At 34.6% G+C, this 23,532-nt stretch overlaps 1 protein-coding gene across 2 annotated transcripts; it reads left to right on the plus strand.

Annotated features, from left to right (window-relative positions):
• The first annotated feature begins 38 nt into the window (after window positions 1-38).
• On the plus strand, window positions 39-19,711 carry LOC128554247 (uncharacterized). Of its 2 annotated transcripts, XM_053535496.1 has the most exons (9): window positions 40-332; window positions 931-1,472; window positions 1,718-1,891; window positions 2,323-2,427; window positions 3,376-3,415; window positions 3,922-3,999; window positions 5,132-5,575; window positions 5,866-5,995; window positions 17,542-19,711. In XM_053535496.1, exons 1-9 carry the CDS (start codon window positions 68-70, stop codon window positions 18,365-18,367), a joined length of 2,604 nt encoding a protein of 867 aa, XP_053391471.1. In that variant the 5' UTR covers window positions 40-67; the 3' UTR covers window positions 18,368-19,711. The 2 variants fall into 2 exon arrangements, with proteins under 2 accessions (XP_053391472.1, XP_053391471.1); XM_053535497.1 differs by lacking the exon at window positions 2,323-2,427 and having other exon boundaries at window positions 39-332.
• The last annotated feature ends 3,821 nt before the right edge of the window (window positions 19,712-23,532 follow it).

Raw genomic sequence — 23,532 nt, forward strand, 5'->3', positions numbered from 1 at the left:
TTTGATGTTAAATTCAAATAATAAAACAAACCTAATCACATATTTGTTTTAAACAGAACAAGATTTAATGGTGGTCGAAGCTTTACATATAGATGGTGACGGACAGGTCAAAGAAAATATGGATATATCTCTCGTTTGCACTGTTAACGCACATACTAAGAATCCAAAATGGTTTCATAACAACAAGGAAATCACACAATCGTCTCGAGTAGTTGCCGTTTCAGAAGGTCTGGAGCATAAACTTACCATTCGGAATGTGCAGTTTGACGATGACGGATTGTACGTAATAGCATTTGATAGAGTTACATCATGTACAACAGTAACAGTAAAGGGTAAGATATTCTCTAGTGATATACCGACTTTATTTAAACATTTTACTCAAATGTGATATTACAACACGTCACAAGTGAAAAGTTTCGTTAAACATTGAACGAAATTGCCATGAGAAATTTATATATAAGAAACAATAACAACTTATAACTACTTTTTTAGACACCCTTTTAAAATCGTAAAATTCAACCGTATATAGTAAAATTATATTGATACGGAAATGCTTACAAGGTTTGGTGTTTTACATTTACATGTCTTCTGTTGCCTTTACGTATTTAAGAGTTTCACGTAGCGGGGATTACTTTTATTTACACTGTCTTGAGACTCTTGAACATGGTAGGGGCCAGAATGAGGTTAGGTGCATCTTAAACCGGTTTAAACTTCTTAGTGGTGGTTTTGCCACTGACCGTTTCAAGGCGGTGCCCCACTGTGTCCCTGTATCTGATTGTTTTGTCCTTGGAAAGGCTGCGTTTTTGAAACATGGCGTTCCCTGTCGGATATTCTTCCTTGTCTTTAGACCTAAAATGAAAGTAAATGCCATGGTGTCCAATATTGCTTATATTGCTAACAAAAGTGTTCTATACAAATTTAAATTCACAGGCGAAGCTGACCTGTCAGTAAAACTTCAACTATCAGAAAGACTTTACACCAACTGGGTAAGAGCTGTCCTTGGTCTTAAGTACCTTAAGCTTGGTATAGAAGGTGTAGCAGAGAAAGAAGTGAAACGTCGCCATACTGAAATATTGAATACACTACCTAATTCAAAACAACCATGTACACAATGTAGTACAGAGAGTCTTTATCCCTTGCACGATAAGAAACAATGTTACAGAAAACAAAACAAGAATAAGTGTCTATGTTCAGATTACCAACATAATAGGCAGCAGTGTCCTGATAAGGGATACTGCAGTCTGTTTTATGACCAGATAGTTTCCGATCATTGGTTCGAGAATCCTGAACTGGAGAACACGCAGCTTGATCGATGGAGCTACGACCCATGGAGTGTGGCAACTTGCTATATAAATACCAAAGGCTACAAAGGGAAGGGTTCTTCTAAAGAAATTGACTGCGCAGGACTGCTGAGTTTGTTCATAAACAACAGGAGATACCTTACAGATGTCAATTATGGTGTTTTTGATTTGGTAATATCTATTACTTTAATTTTGTTAAGATAAGTGTACTTTTAAAATGATGCATCGCATTTGCACATTCTTAAAATGTTTTTCTTACTGCTTCAGGTACAGCTGCTGCTTTTACGTAATTTAACATACAAATATAACTTTTACACAGTCAAGCTTTTATTTGTGTTCATGCGGTATCAAATATCATCCGACAAAATACATATTTATACACCTTATTCTATAGATATAAATAAATATTCTTTTAGGCGAGAACCACTCGCAATGAGATACTGCACAATGCGAATTATGAACTGTCAGACGACCAACTTCATGAATATTTCGGTAATTTCAAAGATGTACTGGAAGTCAAGAACAAAGCTAATAAGATGGTATTTGCAAAGGATGAAAGCGTAAAAGAAGCATTGAAAAATATTGACAAGGTGTCGTTTAATATATTACCATTTACGCATTTTTCGTCGTTCTTACTTTAGTTACCCATTTGTCATATTATAAACTAAATTAATGTATTCTCTCACGTAGAAATATTGTTGTTTTGTTAAGGTAAATGATTATATGACGGTTTTAGCAAAAATAACATAAGAGTATTATGCCCTCTGAAAGCATTCTCATTGATGCCTGTTAGCTACTCCTGTTTTTTATTTTATAATTATAATTTATTTCATCATCAGATACACATTATCATTTGAACATTGATAATTTAGGATGTTCAATCGAACCTGTATTCTATAATTATTATAACTCTGATCAAAAATGTTTGTGACAATACAGTTTTATTTGCTATCTTTTTATCAATATTATTTGTCCTAATGTCAGATAAAGTAATATGTACATTATGTATTTTCTTTGATAGTTAAAACAGCATCAAATTAATATTGTTACGTTAGAAGAAATCCAAAACTTGAAAGACCACGCAATGAAGGAAGCTGCTGATACGTTTAAAGAAGCTCAGAAACAAGTACTCATGCTTTTTACTTTTTCGTTTTTTTTCTCTGAAATATACATGTGCACGGTGAATTTGATCTGATAATTTCAAACTTCTTTTAAAATAGTTAATTGTATTCGTTAAAAAACTGGACCTCTTTTTGTATTCCTGTATCCTGATTTAGTAGTGACTAATTAATTTTGACCTGTAATGTTTCAAAATCTGTTTACTTCGATTAAGCATCCAGCTCATCATAAGGTATGGACAAGGTTGATTTCAATAATAAGAAGTGTCCGCAGTTTCTTAAAGTTCAATTTTTAATTTTAGACAGAATGGTGACTAAAAATCCGAGAAAGTCACATACATAAAAGAGCTAATTCGAGAAAGTCATATACATGTAAGAGCTTTTTCTTCCCAATGCTGCTTCAAAAGAAAGAGGAAATAGTTTGATTAACACCAGTCGAAATGCAACAGATAAGTGTGTAGTACATAACTTATCATATTATCATGTCTCAAAGTTAAACAGACATGTTTTATTTGAAGTTTTGCTCATTTTTTTTCGAGGAAAATAATGTTGCTTTGAAGGAAAGTCTGGCCACCGCATCTCCACTTATTTCTTCAATCTATAGCAGTTCGACTGTGTCCTTAGAATGGGCTAACATTGACCAAAGATTCACAAATAATGACATAAGTTATATAATACAAAGATTACTTCATGTAATGGCAGTTGTACGTTAGATTTGATAAAGAGTATATTCCATACAAATGTTCTGCTATTTTTTGACAGCAGGGGTCTTGTAACAGATCGATACTTTACCATTGTTAAATCTATCAAAACAAAATGATTCTTTGCACAATGTCAATTAAAGATTCAACTCATTTCAACTACATTTTCAGTTGTTTGTGTGTAATTGTTATTGCTTTATTTAAAAGTCCACATGTTTACGAGCCCCCAGTTGACTCCATGTATTTTATTTTCAGAGAGACCAAGAAGTTCAACACTTGAATGAAAAATTGAAAAGTTTGTATAAACCATTTAACTGCTTTTATAAAAGCAGATTTACATATCATTTAACACAATGCTTCGTCAGTGATCTGTTTAATTTAAAATTCTATCAAAACTAGTTTTCAATTTTTACCAGGTATTTTTCTTCAGCATTTTGCTTTAATCTTTAATTTTAATGTTCATGAAAATTATAGCTCTGATGTAATTTAGAAGTTCATTAGCGTAAGACAGATAACTGTGGAAGTTATCATGAAACAGAAACCTATAGTTAATCCTTTTCCACAGCCACAAAGACTGGTTTTGTTCCAAAATGTGTGCAGCAGGTTTATGTCCATCTTTAGACACAATATTTAGGAAAATGTCACCGTAATCTTTGCTGTTTAGGTAAGGTTCAGTGCGATTGAAACACCGCCCCCACTTCCATTGCACATGCAAAATTAATCATATATTTTTTTTCATGTAAAAATATACAGATACATTAAACATGTTTATATATCGCTTGAGAAATGTTTTTATTTTAGAGGCGGAAGAGGAACTACAGGTGATACGACAGCTGAGATCAGCTGTTCAGAGGGACAGCCGTTTGGAGGAAAAGGAAGGTGATTATTTCTACCGTGATACATCTACAATATAATTATGATGGTCGGCTTTGATTACATTTTAGTTTACATTAAGATTGAAAAAATAATCAGCTATTTTGTTTTGGAAAATAGAAACGAGAACAGAGTATCATGCACTTCGTATGTTTTAACAGACGCCTGTTTTGATCTGAATTATTTTTGTTCAGCGTCAATTAATTAAAAAATAATAAATCTGTTCCTATATTTTATCATTTAATAAAATATGGGCAGGAGTTTGGATGTGTAGTAATTAAATCACGAGTGCGTATTCGCATCCAAACGACTGCCCATGTTTTATTAATTGATAACATTATTGGAACATATTTATTATTTCGATTCTAACAACGCAAATAATTCGCATTTTACAGTACTACATTTTCAGTGTAATAGGTCATTCGGGTCATATGCTGTTACAATTTACCCCCTACGGTTAGAAAGTGTTGCATAGCCAATGGAACGTATATATATTTGTTTCTTTTTATCAGAATTTTGAGAAGTATTTATAAATTAGTAATCTAACAGCTCGCAAACTAATTATGAACAGAATCATCAAATTAGGCGAGTTGACCCTGTGTTACGAGTGACGAGCTTAACTTTTATATGACGTCACATCATTATGACGTCATACTTTATGTCATACATTTATGACGTCACCGCTGAATCATAATTGAGCTAATTGAATTCGCTCGTAGAGATCAGAACGTGTTTTACGGTCCTACACATAAGTCAGTATGACTTTTATCATATTTATGTTTTTGAAATGCTGTTTTCAACCGTTTGGCCCTGAAATAATTCGTATGTCATGGAACTGAAGTAGAATCTCTTATGTCACAATTATTAATAGGGGTTAAATGTAACAGCCAACCATATTTTATCGTAGATTTATGTATAGGCGATTTCGCTATATGTTTATATAGCAATTGCTGCGGATCGTGTTAGAATAGTGAATACAGTTTACGTTTTGAAAGTTATTACACGTATGTCTTATGAACAAATTTAACATAGTTCCATAAAATGTAAGAATACCAAGCTTCATTGTGTGTTTTAAAGTTTACAACTTCATTGTGCGTTTTTAAGTTTACAAGACAATATTATCTGATCTCTTTTGTAGAGTTACTTGAACTCGTGTTGCGATTAGGTATTCGTGTTGTGACGCCAATGGGAGAGTCAGCAAGTGAGGTAATTCAGCGTGTACATGAGTTTATACAATATACAGTAAAAAACAAAAAAATCTTCAGAGAGGATTCTATCCCACCTACTGTTCAAACCTACAAGAAAACTTATAAATCAGTCCAGCAGATACTTGGAAAGATATTCGTCTCTCAGGATACTCAAGTTGATTTGCTGCAAGACCAGTCAGATGTGTCCTTCAAAATAAACTGCATTTCCTCAAAAGACTTGGGAAAACGTCTTACCATATACCATGGAGTTGATTTCCAGGAAGCCATAGCAGATTTACAAAAGAGTTTAGAGACTGAAGACGAGCGGAAAAGGAAATATGATGTTGAGACATGTTGTTCCTCTCAAAATTTGAAAAATATCACAAAACAGCTATGTAAGTAACAATGTTCTAAGTGAAAAGATGTCTTAAAACGAACGTTTTATCAATAACTGTAGAAGATTTGTGAAATTAAACCTGTGATCAAAACTGGTTCTTTTAAGATAGTGAATATACATGTGGTGTAACTTCTGTCAGCAAATATCCTCTACAAGGACGGACATATGTTGTATTTCCGAGTACATGCTTTTATACGTAAATGCATAGAAACTATTTTCTATCCGTATATTTTGTACTTGTTTTATAAGGTCATATTATTAAGATCTCTTTTATTTGATTTTTTACAGCTGACCATGGTGTATTGAATGGTTCATATACTGACTTTAGATGTGAGAGGCATGACGGTACACAGTGTTCATGGTATTGCGGAGAACATGAAAAGTTTTTTTGCAAGTCGTGTAAGGAAACCAACCATAGGTAATATAAATATGAATGTTATTACTTATGGGTAGTGTAATATATATCGTCTTTGTAATATATATGTATTAATCTATTGAGATGGCTTATTGACACACAAACAGAACAAGACCCGAAGGATGGTTTATATATTTAATATGTGTGTTGCATCCGAAGTATAAACTCACACTCCCTCTATAGAAATATGTATATATCTTACATACAGAAACAATAATGAAATATGATATCATAGGCGGAGCTTAATCTATCTTGTAGACTTGCTTACTACAGGTAGTTGATAAAATCAAAATATTTCAGGCATTCTGGTTCTGTTAATGCAATGTATTTAAAGTTCATAGATTTACTATGTGATACAACACATTTTGAGACTGATACATAAATTAATGCTAAAAGAGCAATGATTCACAATTAGTAAGTAGTGAGGTACGAGTTTAAGTAATTCTGCACGTTCGATCAACATGAAGTGATGGCGCAACGTCATTTATCCGAATAATGTAGAATAAAGCCTGGATTCGGCGTATGGAAATGAAACCCATTTTATGAATTAATGGCAACTCGTGAGTAACTTTATAACAATGGCAAAGTAACTATATTTCTAAAGTTGAAATATGATATTGAAACATCTGACATGTTAAATAATTCAAAACAACTTGAAATATGCGGATCTCGTTAATCATGGGCAAATATCTCAGTAACATGCAGACGGATCTATACATTTAATTTCACCGTATTATTTACAACAGTGAGAAGTTTTATTTAAATCTACAGTGAAGAAAAGTTTCTATTTGCTTCAATGCTATGAAAATTGTGATCTTCCTACAGACTTCCATAATGAAAACAAGGATGAATATCCAACAGGGAAAGTCACATTCTAAAAACGTAGCCTACCGAAACGTAAACCAAGCACACGGACGCGCACATGACCAACTCACACATAAGAAAATACGCAAGGACTAAAACAAGTAAATTAAGGAAAACAATGGAGCCCCGCCTTGGAACGGCCAGTTGCAAAACCACCATTGGGAAGCTTAAACCGGTTTATGGTGCACCTAACCTCACTCTTACCCCACCCACTCCTCCACCATGTTCCAAAGTAACAGGACAGTGTAAACGTCAGGTGAAACCCTAACATAAGCAAAGACAACAGAAGGTGTGTAATGTAAAACACAAACATGCTCTTATATATTTAGATAAATGCAATCCTTAAGCACCTAAACGCATGTACTTAATGCAGAAGACAGAGCAACAAGCGAAACACCCTTAAGGGTTCCGACGAAACAGGCCAGAAGACAGAAATCAAAATAGCTCACTGGCGGTGGGTTTAAGAATTACCTATCATAGACATCTCCACCTATTCAATCAGATACAATCAAAGGGTAAAGAGTAGCGTCCAACTGTAAAAGGGCTGAACACAAAACATGCGGTGTGTCTCAAAATGTCGAGCACTCGAACCCATCTTTTTTGTTTGCTGAACTTTCTAAATATAATCTGAAATTTTGAAAAATCAGGGTTTATTCAGTTTCTATATTGTAGAATATTTTGATCCGAACGTGCAGAACTACCTTAAATGCGAGTTTTGGGTTGAACAAGTGAGTTTCGAGCTTTTAGTGAAAACAAACGACTTACATATTTTAACTAAAAAGAGCATCATGCCTTAGTATGATTGTGTTTCATGCATATGTTTTTGCCACCTTTCCTATATGTCTAACACTCGTGTGCCGCCATTTTCCGGGAGTATAGTAAGGAAATACTTAACGTTAAAGCTGTGATATGTGAAATTTAACTCGGGGAGTGAGAGGAGAAAACAAATATTATTTTGTTATATTTCATTGTTTTATTTTCTACGTATTTTATCAAACGGATTACTTCACCCACGCGAGTGAATGTTAATAGTTATGCAATATATGTTTTTGATTTACTAAAATGAACACGAACGTACACAAACAGTACTTGAAAAAATACGTGATTTTGTTTGGGAAAAGGTTCAGAAAAATTGAAAGAGGAAACGGGACTGTTTACAGGGTGACATGATTAATGTATCTGCATATTTTTTTCTAACTCAGAGTGAATTAACTAAACATAATGGAAGGGGATATCTGCCACTTCAAACGTTATAGTAATTGTTATTTCAATATGCCAATTCATTTCCAATGTTGCTTTTTAGAAGTGCATTATCTTTATTTGTATGTAAGTTGTTTGAATATACCACTACTTTTTTAATGTTGTAACCAATGAAAGCTCAAACGGGTCAAATTTTGATGTCTTTTTTTCGACTCAGAATGTAAACTCGGTCGGGAATTCCCGACGAAAATTGGTTTGTCCCGAAGTACGAAACGGTTGGCCTTGACCCAACCCCTAACCCTGACCTACAAAAAAAACAACCGCAAAAAAATGAAGAAGTCGAAATTTCAAGTTCACAGAATAATGCATTTCTTTAGATTTTAACTTTTCACCATCACATTTTTCAGCTCTACCGAATAAAATCATGGATTTTTTTGTGAAGGGCTAAAAATGTTGGGCAGTACCCTGACAAAATTGATATGCAAAAGATTAAGGTCAGATTCGAATATGTTCCTTTCACCCCTTGCGTCCGGGGGTCCGCTTTGTTCCTAACATCGAATTTTCGAGTGTCAAAACCTGTATTTTTCCTGTAGAGTTTGACATTTTAGCTACATATTGTTAAATGCTACACAATAAAACATATTCGGAACCCCCTGGTCTGGTCAGACCAATCTCTAGAGGGTTTCAAGCCCCGGGCTTGAAATCATTTTCAATCAAATATTACGACAAACATACTAAAGATATCATAATAAAAGTTACATATATTTGTAGAACTTTCCAAGAACTACTTCACAAGTGTAAAGCACAATGTTCAAACCCGATCTTAAGGGTCGATCGGGCTCGAACATTGGTGCCAGGTCCAAACGTCAAAAACTACACGAAAATGCATCCTATTTCTCTAAAAAAATATTTTACCACAACTAAGGCTCTAAAGTAACATGCTTTGGTACATTTATATTATTTTATTTATTTCTATTGAAATAATTAGTTTTAGGTAAGTTTGCCCGTCTGTACGATCTGTAGACTTGCTATAGGGACCGTATAACGGTAATTTTTGTCCCATTTTGTCATCAAGTTCATTTTACTATAAAAGCGTTAGAAATAAGATATCAACCTGCAATTTCTTTTAATAAGTAGTTCGAACCATCATTCAAACGAGTATGAAAATCATTTTCCCCGACGGACACGCCGTCGGGAACATATGCTAAGCTTTGGCATTTTTGACTTTGAATATTAGCCGTAAAATAAGGAAGAAATGCTTATAAAATATTTATTATGCGTTAATAACAGCAAATAAAAACTTGTTTTGATGCAACATTATAATATCTGAAAGTTTATTAGAAGAAAGAAACCATCTGTTCGTCCGTCTGAGAGTATATTTTTAGAATAAAAGCTGTATTTCCGGACGTTTTCCCGTACAAATGTCCGAGTTTTTATTTACTTGATTCTTCCAAACACATGATTTATTTTCTAAATTTAAACACTGTCTAGACAGATATATAATTTGTATTAACCATCGACGATTTTGTCGGAGAACCGTTACAAAATGTACCATTTTTCGTGAAAATATGCATACTTCTTTAAATCTTAAATAGAGGGATGGGCCTTGTCGGAGGAGTCATATTTTCATAATCTTATGTCCGATTTTAATAAATGATACATTGTTGCAACGGGCAAGCCAATAGCTAGAGGAAGCATGTCAAATCTGGTTCGAATACGGTCGGCTTGGGGCAAAGATCATAGGTCAGAATCCGGTTATATTCTCTGGTCGGGCCAGCTTATTTTTGGCTAGCACCTCACCGCATAAAATAAGTTTGGTCACATTCTGAGACCTGTCCAGAGATCTGATGGTACAAAATTGACTTGTATGTAGTTTAAATGTAAAGCTTAGACATCTGCCAACATTTCAATATATGGTATAGGTATATACCATATAGGTACTATATAGGTTTCTACCCGGGATGTAGAAACTCGAACAAAGGTCAAAATCTAATATAATGTCAATATTAACTGAAATTCACTTTAAATTACAACACCGTACCTCCATGCATTACCTCCTCTGACACCAACGGCCAAATCAGGTACTCGAACATGGTCTTACTTTGTAGTCAGAACCCATACCTAGTCGACCATGTATAAAATTGGTACATGTTTTGGTCAAAAGGGGTCCAACTGGGTCTAACACCTTCTAGACATGGTAAAAGGCCATAATTTCTATGTTGGAGGCATACCTTTTAGCCATATATGACCTGCTCTGACCTCTACGGCTACACAAAGACATTAAGCTTGCTTTCAATCGATAACCAGGACTTACACCTTTTCAGCCATGTATGATATATGTATATTTCTTTGGCATAAGGGCTAGAACCTGGTCGAAAACCTTTTAGTCATGGTCCAGTTACGAAGTTAGGAGACCAAATGGTGTCCTTATTCGTCCCTACATACCTACACGACCATGTATGATACATATACAGTCGAATACCGTTACCTCGATATTCAAGGGACTGTAAAAATTGCATCGACGTATCCGAAGTTCGACGTAACGATATCGACTATCTGGGACAATTTTGTACTTGTGTCGGACGTCTATATTGTAATTATATCCAATGCTTTTATCAGAGGGCTTGAAAGGGGAAAGAAATTATATAACACATAAATATGATTTTAATTTTATTTACAAATAAAACATCTAATAAAAAACATACAAACAACTTTTAATTTTTCAAAATTAGCATTTTTATTCCTTCCCTAAACAAGTCTGAATGCAGCGGTAACGTTCCTAGTTGAGTAGTCATTTTGACTGTGTTTAAATAACGAAACTTTGCCAGTTAAATATTGTTACTCAGTCCTAAATGGCAGATTTTACTCCGTCAAACAAAATATTTCATCCAAATTAGTTGTTATATTTGAAAACAGCTTTCCTGCTTGCACGGTGTTTTATAACACTAATTATTGGGAATTAAATGCAGACTTCCTGACATTTAAATTGGATTAAAGATTAAATAACAAACAAAGCATACATCCAAACTAACTTGAATATGATAAATACATCGTCGGACAATAATAGATTGATTTTCACACCTTACAAATAACAAGGATATTTTTGACAAGCTGTGATATCGACGAATCCAGGTGTAAAAACAGTACAGGTATATTGACGGGACTGAAAAATCTCATCGAGCTAAACAAAATATCGAGCTAATCATATCGAGGTAATGATAAATAATAACATTAATATAAATAGGAAAAAATCGGGACCGACTGAAACACATCGTGCTAACCGGAGTATCGAGCTAACCGATATCGAGGTAACGATATTCAACTGTATGTATCATGGTCATAGGTGTTCGAACAGAGTCTAAAATTGACATATTTCCTAAGTTTGAACACTACCTGGTGACCTTAATTGGCCTGCATTGGCCCTTATCAGGGTGTCAATCCATAAAGGATACCTCGTTGCGCATTTTACCGTGCCCAGTACCTCGAAGCGCAGGGCACAGGAGCCGCACAACTCAAAACAAACTAGGTATAATGGAATCCGTTGAAAAAAAGGTAAAATGACGTAAGTATGATTTATTAACTTTCGCCATGTCTCAGGGAACTTTTGATACGTTTCTTTTTTTAGTATGATATACATCTAATGCAATGAAGGGCAAGCCAACGTTCTGTATAGAAAATAAATTTCCTAGATCACGGCGTATTATGTAAAACATGACAAATATTTGGATAAAAGTATGCTACTTGCAGTATAAGTATCTCCTTGTACAGTGTAAAAGAGATAAAAAATTTAGTTCCACACACAATCCTAAATTTAGACAAATGCTCCATAAAACGAGGCAAAAGCGTATTTTACAAGGTATTTTCATGTAAGCACAGGAGTCCTATTGTCCGATTATATGGCAGAAGTGACCTATACTCATTAAAGTTGCATACAACTCTTTAGAAATGATACCCACTCCCATCACCAAAAGTTAGACCAAAAATGCACTAGAGGCCGACATTTCATACCAGTATTTCAAAATTTTACACGGAGTGAGCAACTGACCCACCCCTCCCCACTAAAAAAGAGGGGAGTACCCGTCCAGTTCCTCAAATTTTAGACCTATATACATCAATAGCTTTCAGGGAGAGACCCCACTCTTTTCCCCTATATGGACAGAACCTCCCCCTGCGCGTTCCTTCCCCCTCTCATATGACTATGCACTTCGCTGTGACGGCTTTGTTCTAAACTGATGGCCACCGCCCCCCCCCCCCCCCCCCCCCCTTCCAATCAAATATTTCTGCAATCAGGCCTGGAAACAGAATAAAACAAATGTAAGCAAATAAAGCAAACTTCAGAGCATGATTCAAAAGAAACCAAAAATAATTATGGACAGCACGGATCTTAATATTATAAGTTAAGTATGTATACCGGGAAGAAGGTATTAGCACCAGTGTCATAGACAAAAACGTAACATGTATCGAAATAATGTGGATAAAAATCTGCTTCTTCGCGGCCACTCCAGCTTACACCTGTCAATTGTTTTCACTATTTTAAGTATTGAATTGTTAAAGTTTCATTTTTAGCTACGTATTGATACATATATATATATATATATATATATATATATATATATATATATATATATATATATATATATATATATATATATATATATATATATTGGTCTGGTATATTGTGGTGGTGATTTAGTTCGTATAAATTCTCTCTACTATATAATAATTTATAATGCGAACTTGTATCCTAGCGGATCTCAAGTATGGGAAAGTCAACTGTTCTGGATATACTTATATCCCTTAATGTAAACTATATATATTCAATGTATCCTCGAGATCCAGTTTGCTTTCAGAGAGAGAAAATATAGCTTCTCTGGTCCCAATCAGTTAAAAAGACTAAAAAGTCACTACTGATTTGTGAGACATGAAAACAGAGATTTGAGTACATATATGCAAATGTTGAACCAGTACGAATGTGTAGTACAATTCGGGCTCGTATATAAAGCAGCATCGAAACTAATCTTATTGGGTTAGTGGACTTGCTGTTTGGGTACTTCGTTTGTACTGCTAGGTGCTTTGCCGTAATTGATCTGGTATATTGTGGTGGTGATTTAGTTCGTATAAATTCTCTCTACTATATATATATAGAGAGAGAGAGAGAGAGAGAATGAGCAAGTTCCGTGGAGACACAGTTCCGAACATTTATTGTGAAAACAAACGGCAAACATTTGCTTATTATGTCTGTGGTTCTTGACAACTTGCTTGTTTTTAGTTGCGATGCTCCGGCTCTACGCTTTGAGGTACTGGGCAGGGTAAATTGCGCTGCGAGGTATCCGTTATGGATTGACACCGTGCTTATATTTATGTCAGATACTCAAATTTGGTCTCATTCGATAGCCTGGACTCATACCTATGTGACCATGTATAATATGTGTATATTTCTTTGGCAAAGGGGCTCGAGCCAGGATCCATATCTATACATCAATGTATGATAGGGTAAATGTTTTTGGTGAAACAGGCTCGAACTGTATTGAAAACCTTTCCGACGAGGTCAAAATAGGCAGATTTTCTAAGTTCGAACACTACCTTGAGAACTTGTACGACCTGCCCAGACCCCTTGGGCTATCTTAGGTACACAAACAGGGTCTCAATCTTTAGCCAGAACGTATGCCATGTATAATACATATATATCATTGTCATAGAGGTTCGAGCTGGGTCTAAACCCTTTCAGACATGGTCAAAATTGTCATATTTCGTAAGTGAACATACCTAAAACTTGCCGCTCAGAGATGTTTATATGCTGTTACGAATCTCTGACGCGACTATCAGAAAATAAAGACAGTGTCAATTAAGTTATGGTAGCCAGAACTAGTTTGAACACTGTTTCGTCGCTGTGTTTTTCCCGAGGTGAAAACAGTCGTTGCATCGGAGAGGCAGCAGTCAATTATTATACAGCGACCTTTGTCGTAAAAATGCGGACTGGTTCTCGGCTTCGTTTTATAACGTCAATATTATTATGAGAACAATCGAATTTTGTTGCAAACATTATTATGAGGACGATTATATATTTGATAATCAATATTTCATTGTGCGAATGATGTTTGTTTATATCAGACACATAGATAAGCTCTAATCTCTGTGTTTCTCAAAGTACTGTTGATGTATCTAAATATAAACAGTGTCTTAAAAACAAAATGTGACAAGAAATTGAATTTTGCAAGTGTAAAAAACAAAGACAAATATCAAACAGGGAACGCCACGCACCAAAAACTCAGCACCACACACACACACAGACACACACACACGCACACACACAGACACACATACACACAGACACACACACACAGAGCCAACATACAAGGACAAAACGAACAAACAAAGGAACACAGTGGGGCACCGCCTTGGAACGGTCAGTGGCAAAAACACCACTGGGGAGCTTAAACCGGTTTATGGTGCGCACCCAACCTCACTCTTACCCCCACCATGTTCCAAAGACACGGGACAGTGTAAATAAAAGTAATCCCCTCCAGGTGAATATCTTACACACGTAATGGAAACAAAAAGGCATGGCATGTAAAACACAAAAATGCTCGTGTATAAATATATATAAAGCAAACCTTAAGAACCAAAAACGTATGTACTCAATGCCTTTACAGAAGACAGAGCAACAAGAGAAACACCCTTAAGGGCCCGACGAAACAGGCCAGAAGACAAATATCAAAACAGTTCAGTCCTGGTAGGATTTAAAAACTGCTTATCATAGAGTCCTCCCCCTCTTCCGTCAGACGCAATCAAAGAGGGAAGCGTAGTGTTCAACTGTAAACGGGTTGAACACTAAACATGCGGAATGTCTCAAAACAGTTGGGTCGTAACCTCTTTTAATAAAACGTTTGATAATTTTTCCAACTACATTTGGAAAATTACCATGACCCAAGATCTTATGAAGTTTGTAAAGCACATCCCCATATACAACGGGTTTAGAAATACCTTCTCGCAGAAGTGTCATTAAATTACTATTGAATTTTAAAACTAAATCAGAATTATGATAGTAAAATTTAGCAAAATATTTACGAAACTTGTAATAACGGTAGCCTTGCTGAAGAAGTTTACTTGTAATATATTGATTACGTTCATTGAAATGCTTGACATGACTACACGCTCTGGCAAACCGAATAAATTGAGAAATATATACCACATAAGATGTAGCCTGAGGTACATCCCCATCCAAATGGGGAAAATTTACAATACTAAAATTAAAATCATTCCTCTTGTCATAAATTTTGGTATGTATAATATTATCATAAATAGAGAGATGTAAATCTAAAATCCTTGCATCAGTATCCGAATTGTTAGGTTTAATTAACTGAAGCTCCTTAGGATAAATAGTACCCACCAATTGACAAAAAAACGGATTATCCATATTAAGAATATCATCCAGATATCGTGATGTATTGTTAAATGCAGTTATAATATCTGCCTGCGTATCTGGAGAAAGGTTCAACATAAAGTCTCTTTCATAACAATATAAAAACAAATCTGCGACAAGGGGTGCACAAAACTTAGCTCATTCTTAAAGTATTTGCATTTGAAGTTTTTCAAGTAATTTATAACTGAGGCATTTTAATATTAACATTGACTTGTGTCCGTATTAAAATGATATAATGTTTATGTACATACAAATAGAGATTTCTAAAACCCAACATGGGAGATGAATTGGCATATCGCAATATCTACTAATATAATGTGTGAAATGGCGGATATCCCCTTCCATATAAAAGGGGGCCTCCGTGGCCGAGTGGTTAAGGTCGCTGACTTCAAATCACTTGCCCCTCATCGATGTGGGTTCGAGCCTCACTCGGGGCGTTGAATTCTTCATGTGAGGAAGCCATCCAGCTGGCTTACGGAAGGTCGGTGGTTCTACCCAGGTGCCCGCTCGTGATGAAATAATGCACGGAGGGGCACCTGGGGTCTTCCTCCACCATCAAAGCTGGAAGTCGCCATATGACCTATCATGTGTCGGTGCGACGTTAAATCCAACCCCCCCCCCCCCCCCCTTCCATATAAACATCGAAAAGAAGTAAGTGTTTTAACTGAAACAAAACTAACAAGGATCGGAAATAAAAAAAATACAAGTCTTGAGAGAGAAAAATAAGGAGTAAAATGGAGAGGTACGAGTATGATAAATTCTCTTTATCTGTTTTGTTAACCTCCTGATTATTTTAAGTTGTATTCATAGAAACAATACATAGGGCTGTTTAAAAAACGTAGACTTTGTCTCTAGCATTTATTTAAATGAAGCAAAACAATAATTCCACTGCAAATTTCACGTGATTATGATCATGAAGTAAGGAAAACGCGAATACAGTTACAAGAATCCAGTGCATTGTAATCATATTTCAACGACGTTGTTGACGACGTGATTACTATATCGAGATGCTTTCATTAAATCTGCATTTATTTGTATTTGCAAATTTCTCATTTTTGCTTGTTGATAATTTTGATAATTTGTGAATATTAACGTTTCTATCGCAGATTTGTGACATTACGTCTTTTTGATCACCACAGCTGTTTTACTTAAGAAATGAAATGATTTTTCTCGGTGTTCATGGGAAATGAACGACAGCATAGATCGGCAAATCCATGAATCTCGCTAGTGATTTATGTTTAATTTGCCGATCATATTCTGTCGTTCATTTTGCATGAACACCGAAAAAAATAGTTTCATTTCTTATATTTACATTTTTTCCTTCCATTTGTAAACAAGATAATATTATAAATAAAATCTGGAAAGTAGATCCCTCGGAAGCACCGAGAACAAGGCAAACAGTGAAAATTGCAGACTCGGTTTGATTGAGTCTGTTCATGGGCAGTAATGTAAAAAGCAACACTGCCCACGCCCCCTAGCACCGGCTTAAGCAGTATTCAATCTTCAAATCTAAATGAGTTGAAATCAATGATCCCGAAGGACCAGAAAATATAACAACACTGAGATGAAGTCGGGGCGACCTTTTACGGCCGCCACACAGCACTTAACACCCGCTGTAAATTGCACATATTTTGTGGCATTTAACATTAAAATCAGCTTCCCGGCCATTGTGTTCACCAGACGGAACAACTGCGACGTCATTTTTAAGGAACGCTCTCCCCGACTATAAGCGGACGTCGTCAAAACAGCAATCGGTAATCACTAAGCAGCAATGACGTAATATTCGCGCCTTTCCTTTGCTGTTGATACGAAATGAACGTCAAACGTTTCAATGGAAAAGAATAGGACGAATGTAAATATAACGTTATGATGTTTAGTAGAATTAGATAGTTTTATACGTAGTCAAAATACAGAAGCACAATTGACAACCGTTTGATAAATAAATCGACTGCTAAGATTTACCTTTAAAAAGGAAATAATGGATAACGTATATTTCTTGTAGTGGGAACATCTAAACAAGCAAAAAATGTCGTAGTATATTAAATAATTTTTATTTTCACAGGTCGTGCTTTGGACTTAATAAACTCGGGGAAGGAGAAGGGCAAGGAAAACTAGAATTGAAACTTAAATCATTTATAACTCCACGTCCAGGATTTAAAATTTCCTGTATCTGCACGCTGCCGAATGATGATGTTCTCATTGGTAGCAGGTATTCCGCAGATCTTATGAAACTTGGCAGTTCGTACGATCTAATCAGTCGCTGTGTTCTTCCGTCCACTCCATCCGGCGTGTGTTATATAGGCAACGGTAGAGCTGCTGCGGTTTGTGGAAACAAACTTGTGTTTCTAGATGTTACATCTAATAGTGTATTGCATGAGGCGTTACTTCCCATCTTTGATATGAAGAGCATAGCTTGTCATGGTGATATGATTTATATATGTGATAGAGAGTCTCTGTATACCTGTAACACAAATGGTATAAATCTACGCAAAGAGAAAACGTCTATTTTAAGGACAAAGAAGCAGATTATTAATCTTGGAAGCAATTTTGAAAGCATTGTAGTAAGTGATAATGGAGAGACTATTTACATAATAGATCAATCCAAACTGCATATAATTCATAGTAATGGTGATCTGTCTAATAAGGAAATCGTACAAGGTCCTGTCGGTATCTGTTGTCTTGGAAATGATTTAATTGTTTGTTGTAACCGGCCTCGTGTTTTGAAACAACTTGATTTCAAAGGCGACGAAGTTAAAATGCATAAACTCTACGACATTTTTTCTATATTGTCCTTGCCGTCATTGTGTTATGATAGAAAACGCTCTAATCTTATTGTTGGTTGCGAAGAGGGGGATATCCTTTTGTTTGACATAAAGTACACAGTGTAAGGCAGAATACGATTCAGGATCTTATTAACTATACAGAATAGTTATGTAACCAATCGAATATTGCTCTGTATGGTATATGATAGTAGTACATTTTAACGGACTCCCTTAAATAGAAACCTTAATCAAAAACATTGATAATTCATTGCATCATTAAAAAACGCGATAAACGAAATTTACAAAAGAAGTTTATTCCCCGAACAATATTTTGAATTACTTTTCGATGTGTATGTAAATACAACTGTGACACTAAATTGGAAGTAAGATATTTTGAAAAAGTATTATGATTTAAGGCTATCATAATACTGTAAATTAAATTCACTTTATAAAATATACTATTTTTGAGGATAAGATGATATAAAAGATGAAGATACACATTATTTCTGAAGCATTAGCAAGTAAATTAATTTCATTGTTACATGATGTTGTTATAACTTATTGTCCAATTCTATTGTATATGTTAAAAATATGTATTTATTTCTACCTGCTATGAATATTTATGCATCGAAAAATAAAATGGTATTAAAATACATACACAGTTGAGAGATAAAATGAATTAATTGTGTACATATTTCATAAAAAGTAGGTTAAAACATACACGTCAAACAAAGGACGTTTTTATTTTCTTAAAGCGCGATGTACACGTGATCCTGTGGAACAAGCAAAGAAAAGAAATCATTCCACACGATTGCGTTTTTGCTTTTTTGTATCAACAAAAGTCAGCACATTTAGAATTTAAACAGTTTTAAGTTATGAAGAGTATTATTTTCTATCAAAATTATTTTAAGTTAAAGTATATTCTTATTTCAGGGTAAAGTGCAGAACTTTATTTTTTGTACATTTTTATTTGTTATTAACACACTAATATACTGCTTTAATATGCCATTGAATGCAACTCACATTTTCAACCTCACATTATCTCTTAGTCAAAAACAGTTTCCAAAAACCAAATCAAACAGATGGAGAGGACAGTTGTATCGTCTTGCTAACTGTTAAAAAAAACGCTTTTATGTGTCACAGTATTATTCAATTGGTATGAAAATGTTTTGAATGTTTCAGAATGCCAATTTATTTATGCAAGTGCATACAAGTGTTCTGCGTACGAAAAGGGATGATTATATGTTTTGTTTGATGTACAGTGAGCAGCATGTCGCTCGAAGGCCAAATTGTCTTGATATTGTTTTGTCTTAAACAACAGTTGAAATAGTTACCTTAAGGAAAACAGATTTAGCTGTTTATATAGTCATTTAGTATAATATTGTTCCCATCAAATATTTGAAACTATTGGGATGTTATATTTAGCTAAATGTGAATGTGTTTACTTATTAAATAAACAGATGAATATTATTTAGACTCTTTATAATTGTTGTACATTAAAAACATATATAAGATTATTTGTGTTTTGGTTTGAGATCATAGTAACCATTATAGTGCTCATAGTGCTCTTCATGAAAAATAGCCCATCATTACCTGCGGCCTTGGAAAGCAACAACTAGTGTAGCACATGGGTGTTTACACACGATCTTTACCGCATCGCATTTATGGAACGCCGTTTTTGCAATATAGCTGACAGACCAACATTGATGCCTAATTGTACAAGAGGGCAGTTCTTTATTTTTTTTGTCATTGCTCTTTTATTTTCTGGACTATGGGCCATTGTTGTTTTTCCTCTATATGATATAGACCTGAATTCTTCATTTATTATTTTATTTATTTATTAAAACTTTCAGCAATGGTCTATATTGATACCTAGTTGTGCGTAGGGGCTTTTCTATTGCTTTTATTTTTCTGGATTATGGTCCTGTGCTGATTTGCTAAAAATGTCACATTTGTGATAGCTCTATTTATGAGTATTCCATTATTCAAGGAATGTGACCAGTTGAGCTAAAAGTTATGTTATACATGAAAGGAAAATATAGTTCCTTTTATTCAAAACAATAACTTTCAACACTCATAAATAAATACTTCATATATATATATGTGTACAAGGTTAACGCGCTTTGGTATAATAATAAAATTCATTAGTTTCTTTATAGTTTGAGCGGTTACGTATACTACCATAACGATTTCTGGTCTGTATAACTTCTTGCCGCAGGAAATCTTTAACTTGTCCAGCTTTTTATTAAACTTAGTCATCCATGTCTACATATATTGCGACTTAGCAACATCAGGGTAAAGAATGTTTTATTTGTTTGTAAATCCTATTTATGACCTCTATTCTTATTTCTCACTAAATGCATTGTTGAAAGTCATATTGCAATGATAATATAAAAATGTTTCAAACACAATCTCTGATGAAATTGTTTTATACAATCTTTAATGGAAGAAGATTAATACTACTAAATAACCTTTTCCGGAGCATCTTTAAGTCTAGGAGGTGCTACAGAGAACTCTTGCAACACCACCCATGTCCGCATGCATTAATGTATACTATGTTTAATATACTGATTACAGGATAAGATTAGTATTACCATGGTTACAAAATACATACATTGAAACATTAACGATATTTATCATTTCAATTGCTTGAATCCGGTAAATACCGGAGTTTGTAATATATCACAGACGTCAATAAATATTGTACGCATTATCACGTGATATTTTTATCTTATATTTCTACAAATAACAAACATCAGTTTAATGATCTAGATTATATTGTAACAGATGGCGTGAAATTTATAGATTAAAAAGAAAATTATATAGACAAAGAAAACAATTAGACAAATAATAATAAAACAAACAGAAATTGGAACGGAGAGTGCGGGGGAGGAGGGCTTGTTTAGTTGGAGCTTGGGGACTAAACTTTATAACAGTCATAGGCAAAATAACCACAGGAGAGTCTTAACCGTGTTCGCGGGTTGTTTAGATGTCTATGCTAGTGGAATTTCTAAACACACGTTTATGTAACAAAAGACACAATATACTTATAAGGTAACGGTAGATTCTTTGGACGATAACAGCACCGCAAAACACAGATGGAACAACCAATCACAAAGTCGATCAACCACAAATAAAAACTTCCCTAACCTATTATTTTACTATGTAACTTATTGCAGATCAAGTGCAGTCGTTCTGCGCATGTTCGAAAGTTATCATTTGGAGCGCACGACAAAGATAAGCAAATTTTTGCATGTCCACACGCATTTAGTGTATGATATATGTAATATACTGACTACAGGTTAGGGTTAGTATCACCATTGGAACAAAATATATACATTAAAGATACAAGTCATTCAAATCGCATTAATTAGGTATATTCCGGAGTCTGTAATAGAACACATGCCTACAAGACCTGTTTTCAGTCCCAATCTTTATTTTAGGTGGAAATATATGGTAGTATAGTATGATTATATGAAATATATTAAAATGTGGTAGGAGGGAGGTGTGGGAGGGAAAGGTAAATAGAAAGGGAGGAAAGACCATAGCATAAAGAGGGAAAACACCAACAACTTGAAAGAAAATAAACATAGCATGTTAAAAGGCAAGTGGAAAATAGTTGCGTCTTTTAATAAACGTCAAATTTTAAGCCTCATAACAGTAGTAACAGTAGTGCTCTTACAAAAGATGACGTTGATCAAAATATCTGTTGTAAAATAAAAGTACGGTCGTACTTATTAGACGCATCCAACATTACAACATTAGTGTATCGATTGCAGCAGCCTCAAAACGAGCACTACATACATTTCCGACACCCCTGTGGCCTTCTTCTTTATGTTCATGTATATGTACTTTGATTTGAAAAATGTCACCAAAACTATGATTTCTCAAAAAATAAACATCAAATATGAAATTTAAACTTCTGTGACGTTCATATTGTTCTAATCATTCTAGCAAAAAGTCAGTCACACTTTTTCATTTTGCTAAATTGACAAAATATATATTTAAGTTGTGAAAACGAGTTTTAGTTAAACTTTTATATTTTCAAGCTATAACCCAAACGTGTAGAACTACCTTAAAGGAGTTCATCACAATATTTTGTGCGCAACGCAACCGCGCAGCAAGCGATAACCGCTGTAAGCAAATTTCACGATTCGCCGCCGAAAGTGCATAACTGGCGGATATGCAGCGTACTTGCGGAACAAATCGTATATACTGACAATTTAGGTCATGCATATATACCTTTTAAAGTGATGGTGTTTCATGGGAGGACTAGTCGTAGGAGGGTCATAAAGGGCCATAAATTTGTGTCGCATGTACATAAAAAAGTATATGGCATAGAGTCATGAAATCTTACAAGAATTAAATTCAGCATGCGAAGTTGTGCACCAGGGCCTTTATTTGAAGTTTCGCACAGTAAAAACAGATTTATGTCCCTTGACTTGGTAAAATATATACGTAAATGGCATGAATGTTTTTGCAGCACGTAAAAAGGTCAAAAGTATTTGACCCAGAGGCATAAAACATTAAAGGAGTATTACTGAGCATGTGAGTAATAAAATTAGTTATGAAACATTAAAACATAGTGCAATGTGTCCTGTTAGAAAGGAAAAACAACAACAAACAGTTCATTATTTTTAGGTGGGTGGTGTAATAAAAATACTTTTGTGGATAGACTGAACTTTTTTCAGTTTTTCTTGGAAACAAGCACGGGGTTGATATTTTTTTTATTTAGTATCTTTTGCCCTAGTTAAAATAGAGAAAAGTGGAAACTTCACAGGTCGACCAACAATACTAAAACGAAAATGTTGCAGGCTTGGTTTGATTGAGCCTGTTCATGGACGGTAGCGGAAATGTATGCTACCGCAGATGTATTCAAAGCTTACATAATACAAAATTTTGTAAAATTCTGTCCGCTAGATTTTTCATATCTTTCGGAAATACTGTAAACCTAGAAACGTTCGCAAAAACTATATTTCGCGTTTTTATGACGACAGACGATTTAGCGACTACAAAGATTCGCGGAATACGTCTGTCGCGAAATACGCTAACATTTAATAGCTTAATCACATAACAAACGGTCGCAGGTAAAATTACAAGTAAGGCTGCAAATAAATTGGGCAAATACTAGTAATTGGTCATTTATCCTTAACACATTTTCAATCTACCCTACTATGAGATCGTGTGTGAATTCCATGTTACACAATATACCGTTTGTAATCACAAATCACTGTATAGTAGTATAAGAAAATGAAAGCAGATCAACATGTTTATACAGATTATTTGTAATC

This window comes from Mercenaria mercenaria, unplaced genomic scaffold, assembly GCF_021730395.1.
Source record: "Mercenaria mercenaria strain notata unplaced genomic scaffold, MADL_Memer_1 contig_4872, whole genome shotgun sequence".
In the NCBI taxonomy this organism is placed as follows: Eukaryota; Metazoa; Mollusca; class Bivalvia; order Venerida; family Veneridae; genus Mercenaria; species Mercenaria mercenaria.

What these genes read in the sequence shown, in the direction of transcription:
- LOC128554247 (XM_053535496.1), top strand. Translation starts at nt 68, where the DNA reads ATGGTGGTCGAAGCTTTACATATAGATGGTGACGGACAGGTCAAAGAA. An exon ending in TACAACAGTAACAGTAAAGG is followed by an intron (nt 333 to 930) that starts GTAAGATATTCT and finishes TTAAATTCACAG; the next exon opens with GCGAAGCTGACCTGTCAGTA. An exon ending in CTTGAATGAAAAATTGAAAA is followed by an intron (nt 3,416 to 3,921) that starts GTTTGTATAAAC and finishes TTTTTATTTTAG; the next exon opens with AGGCGGAAGAGGAACTACAG.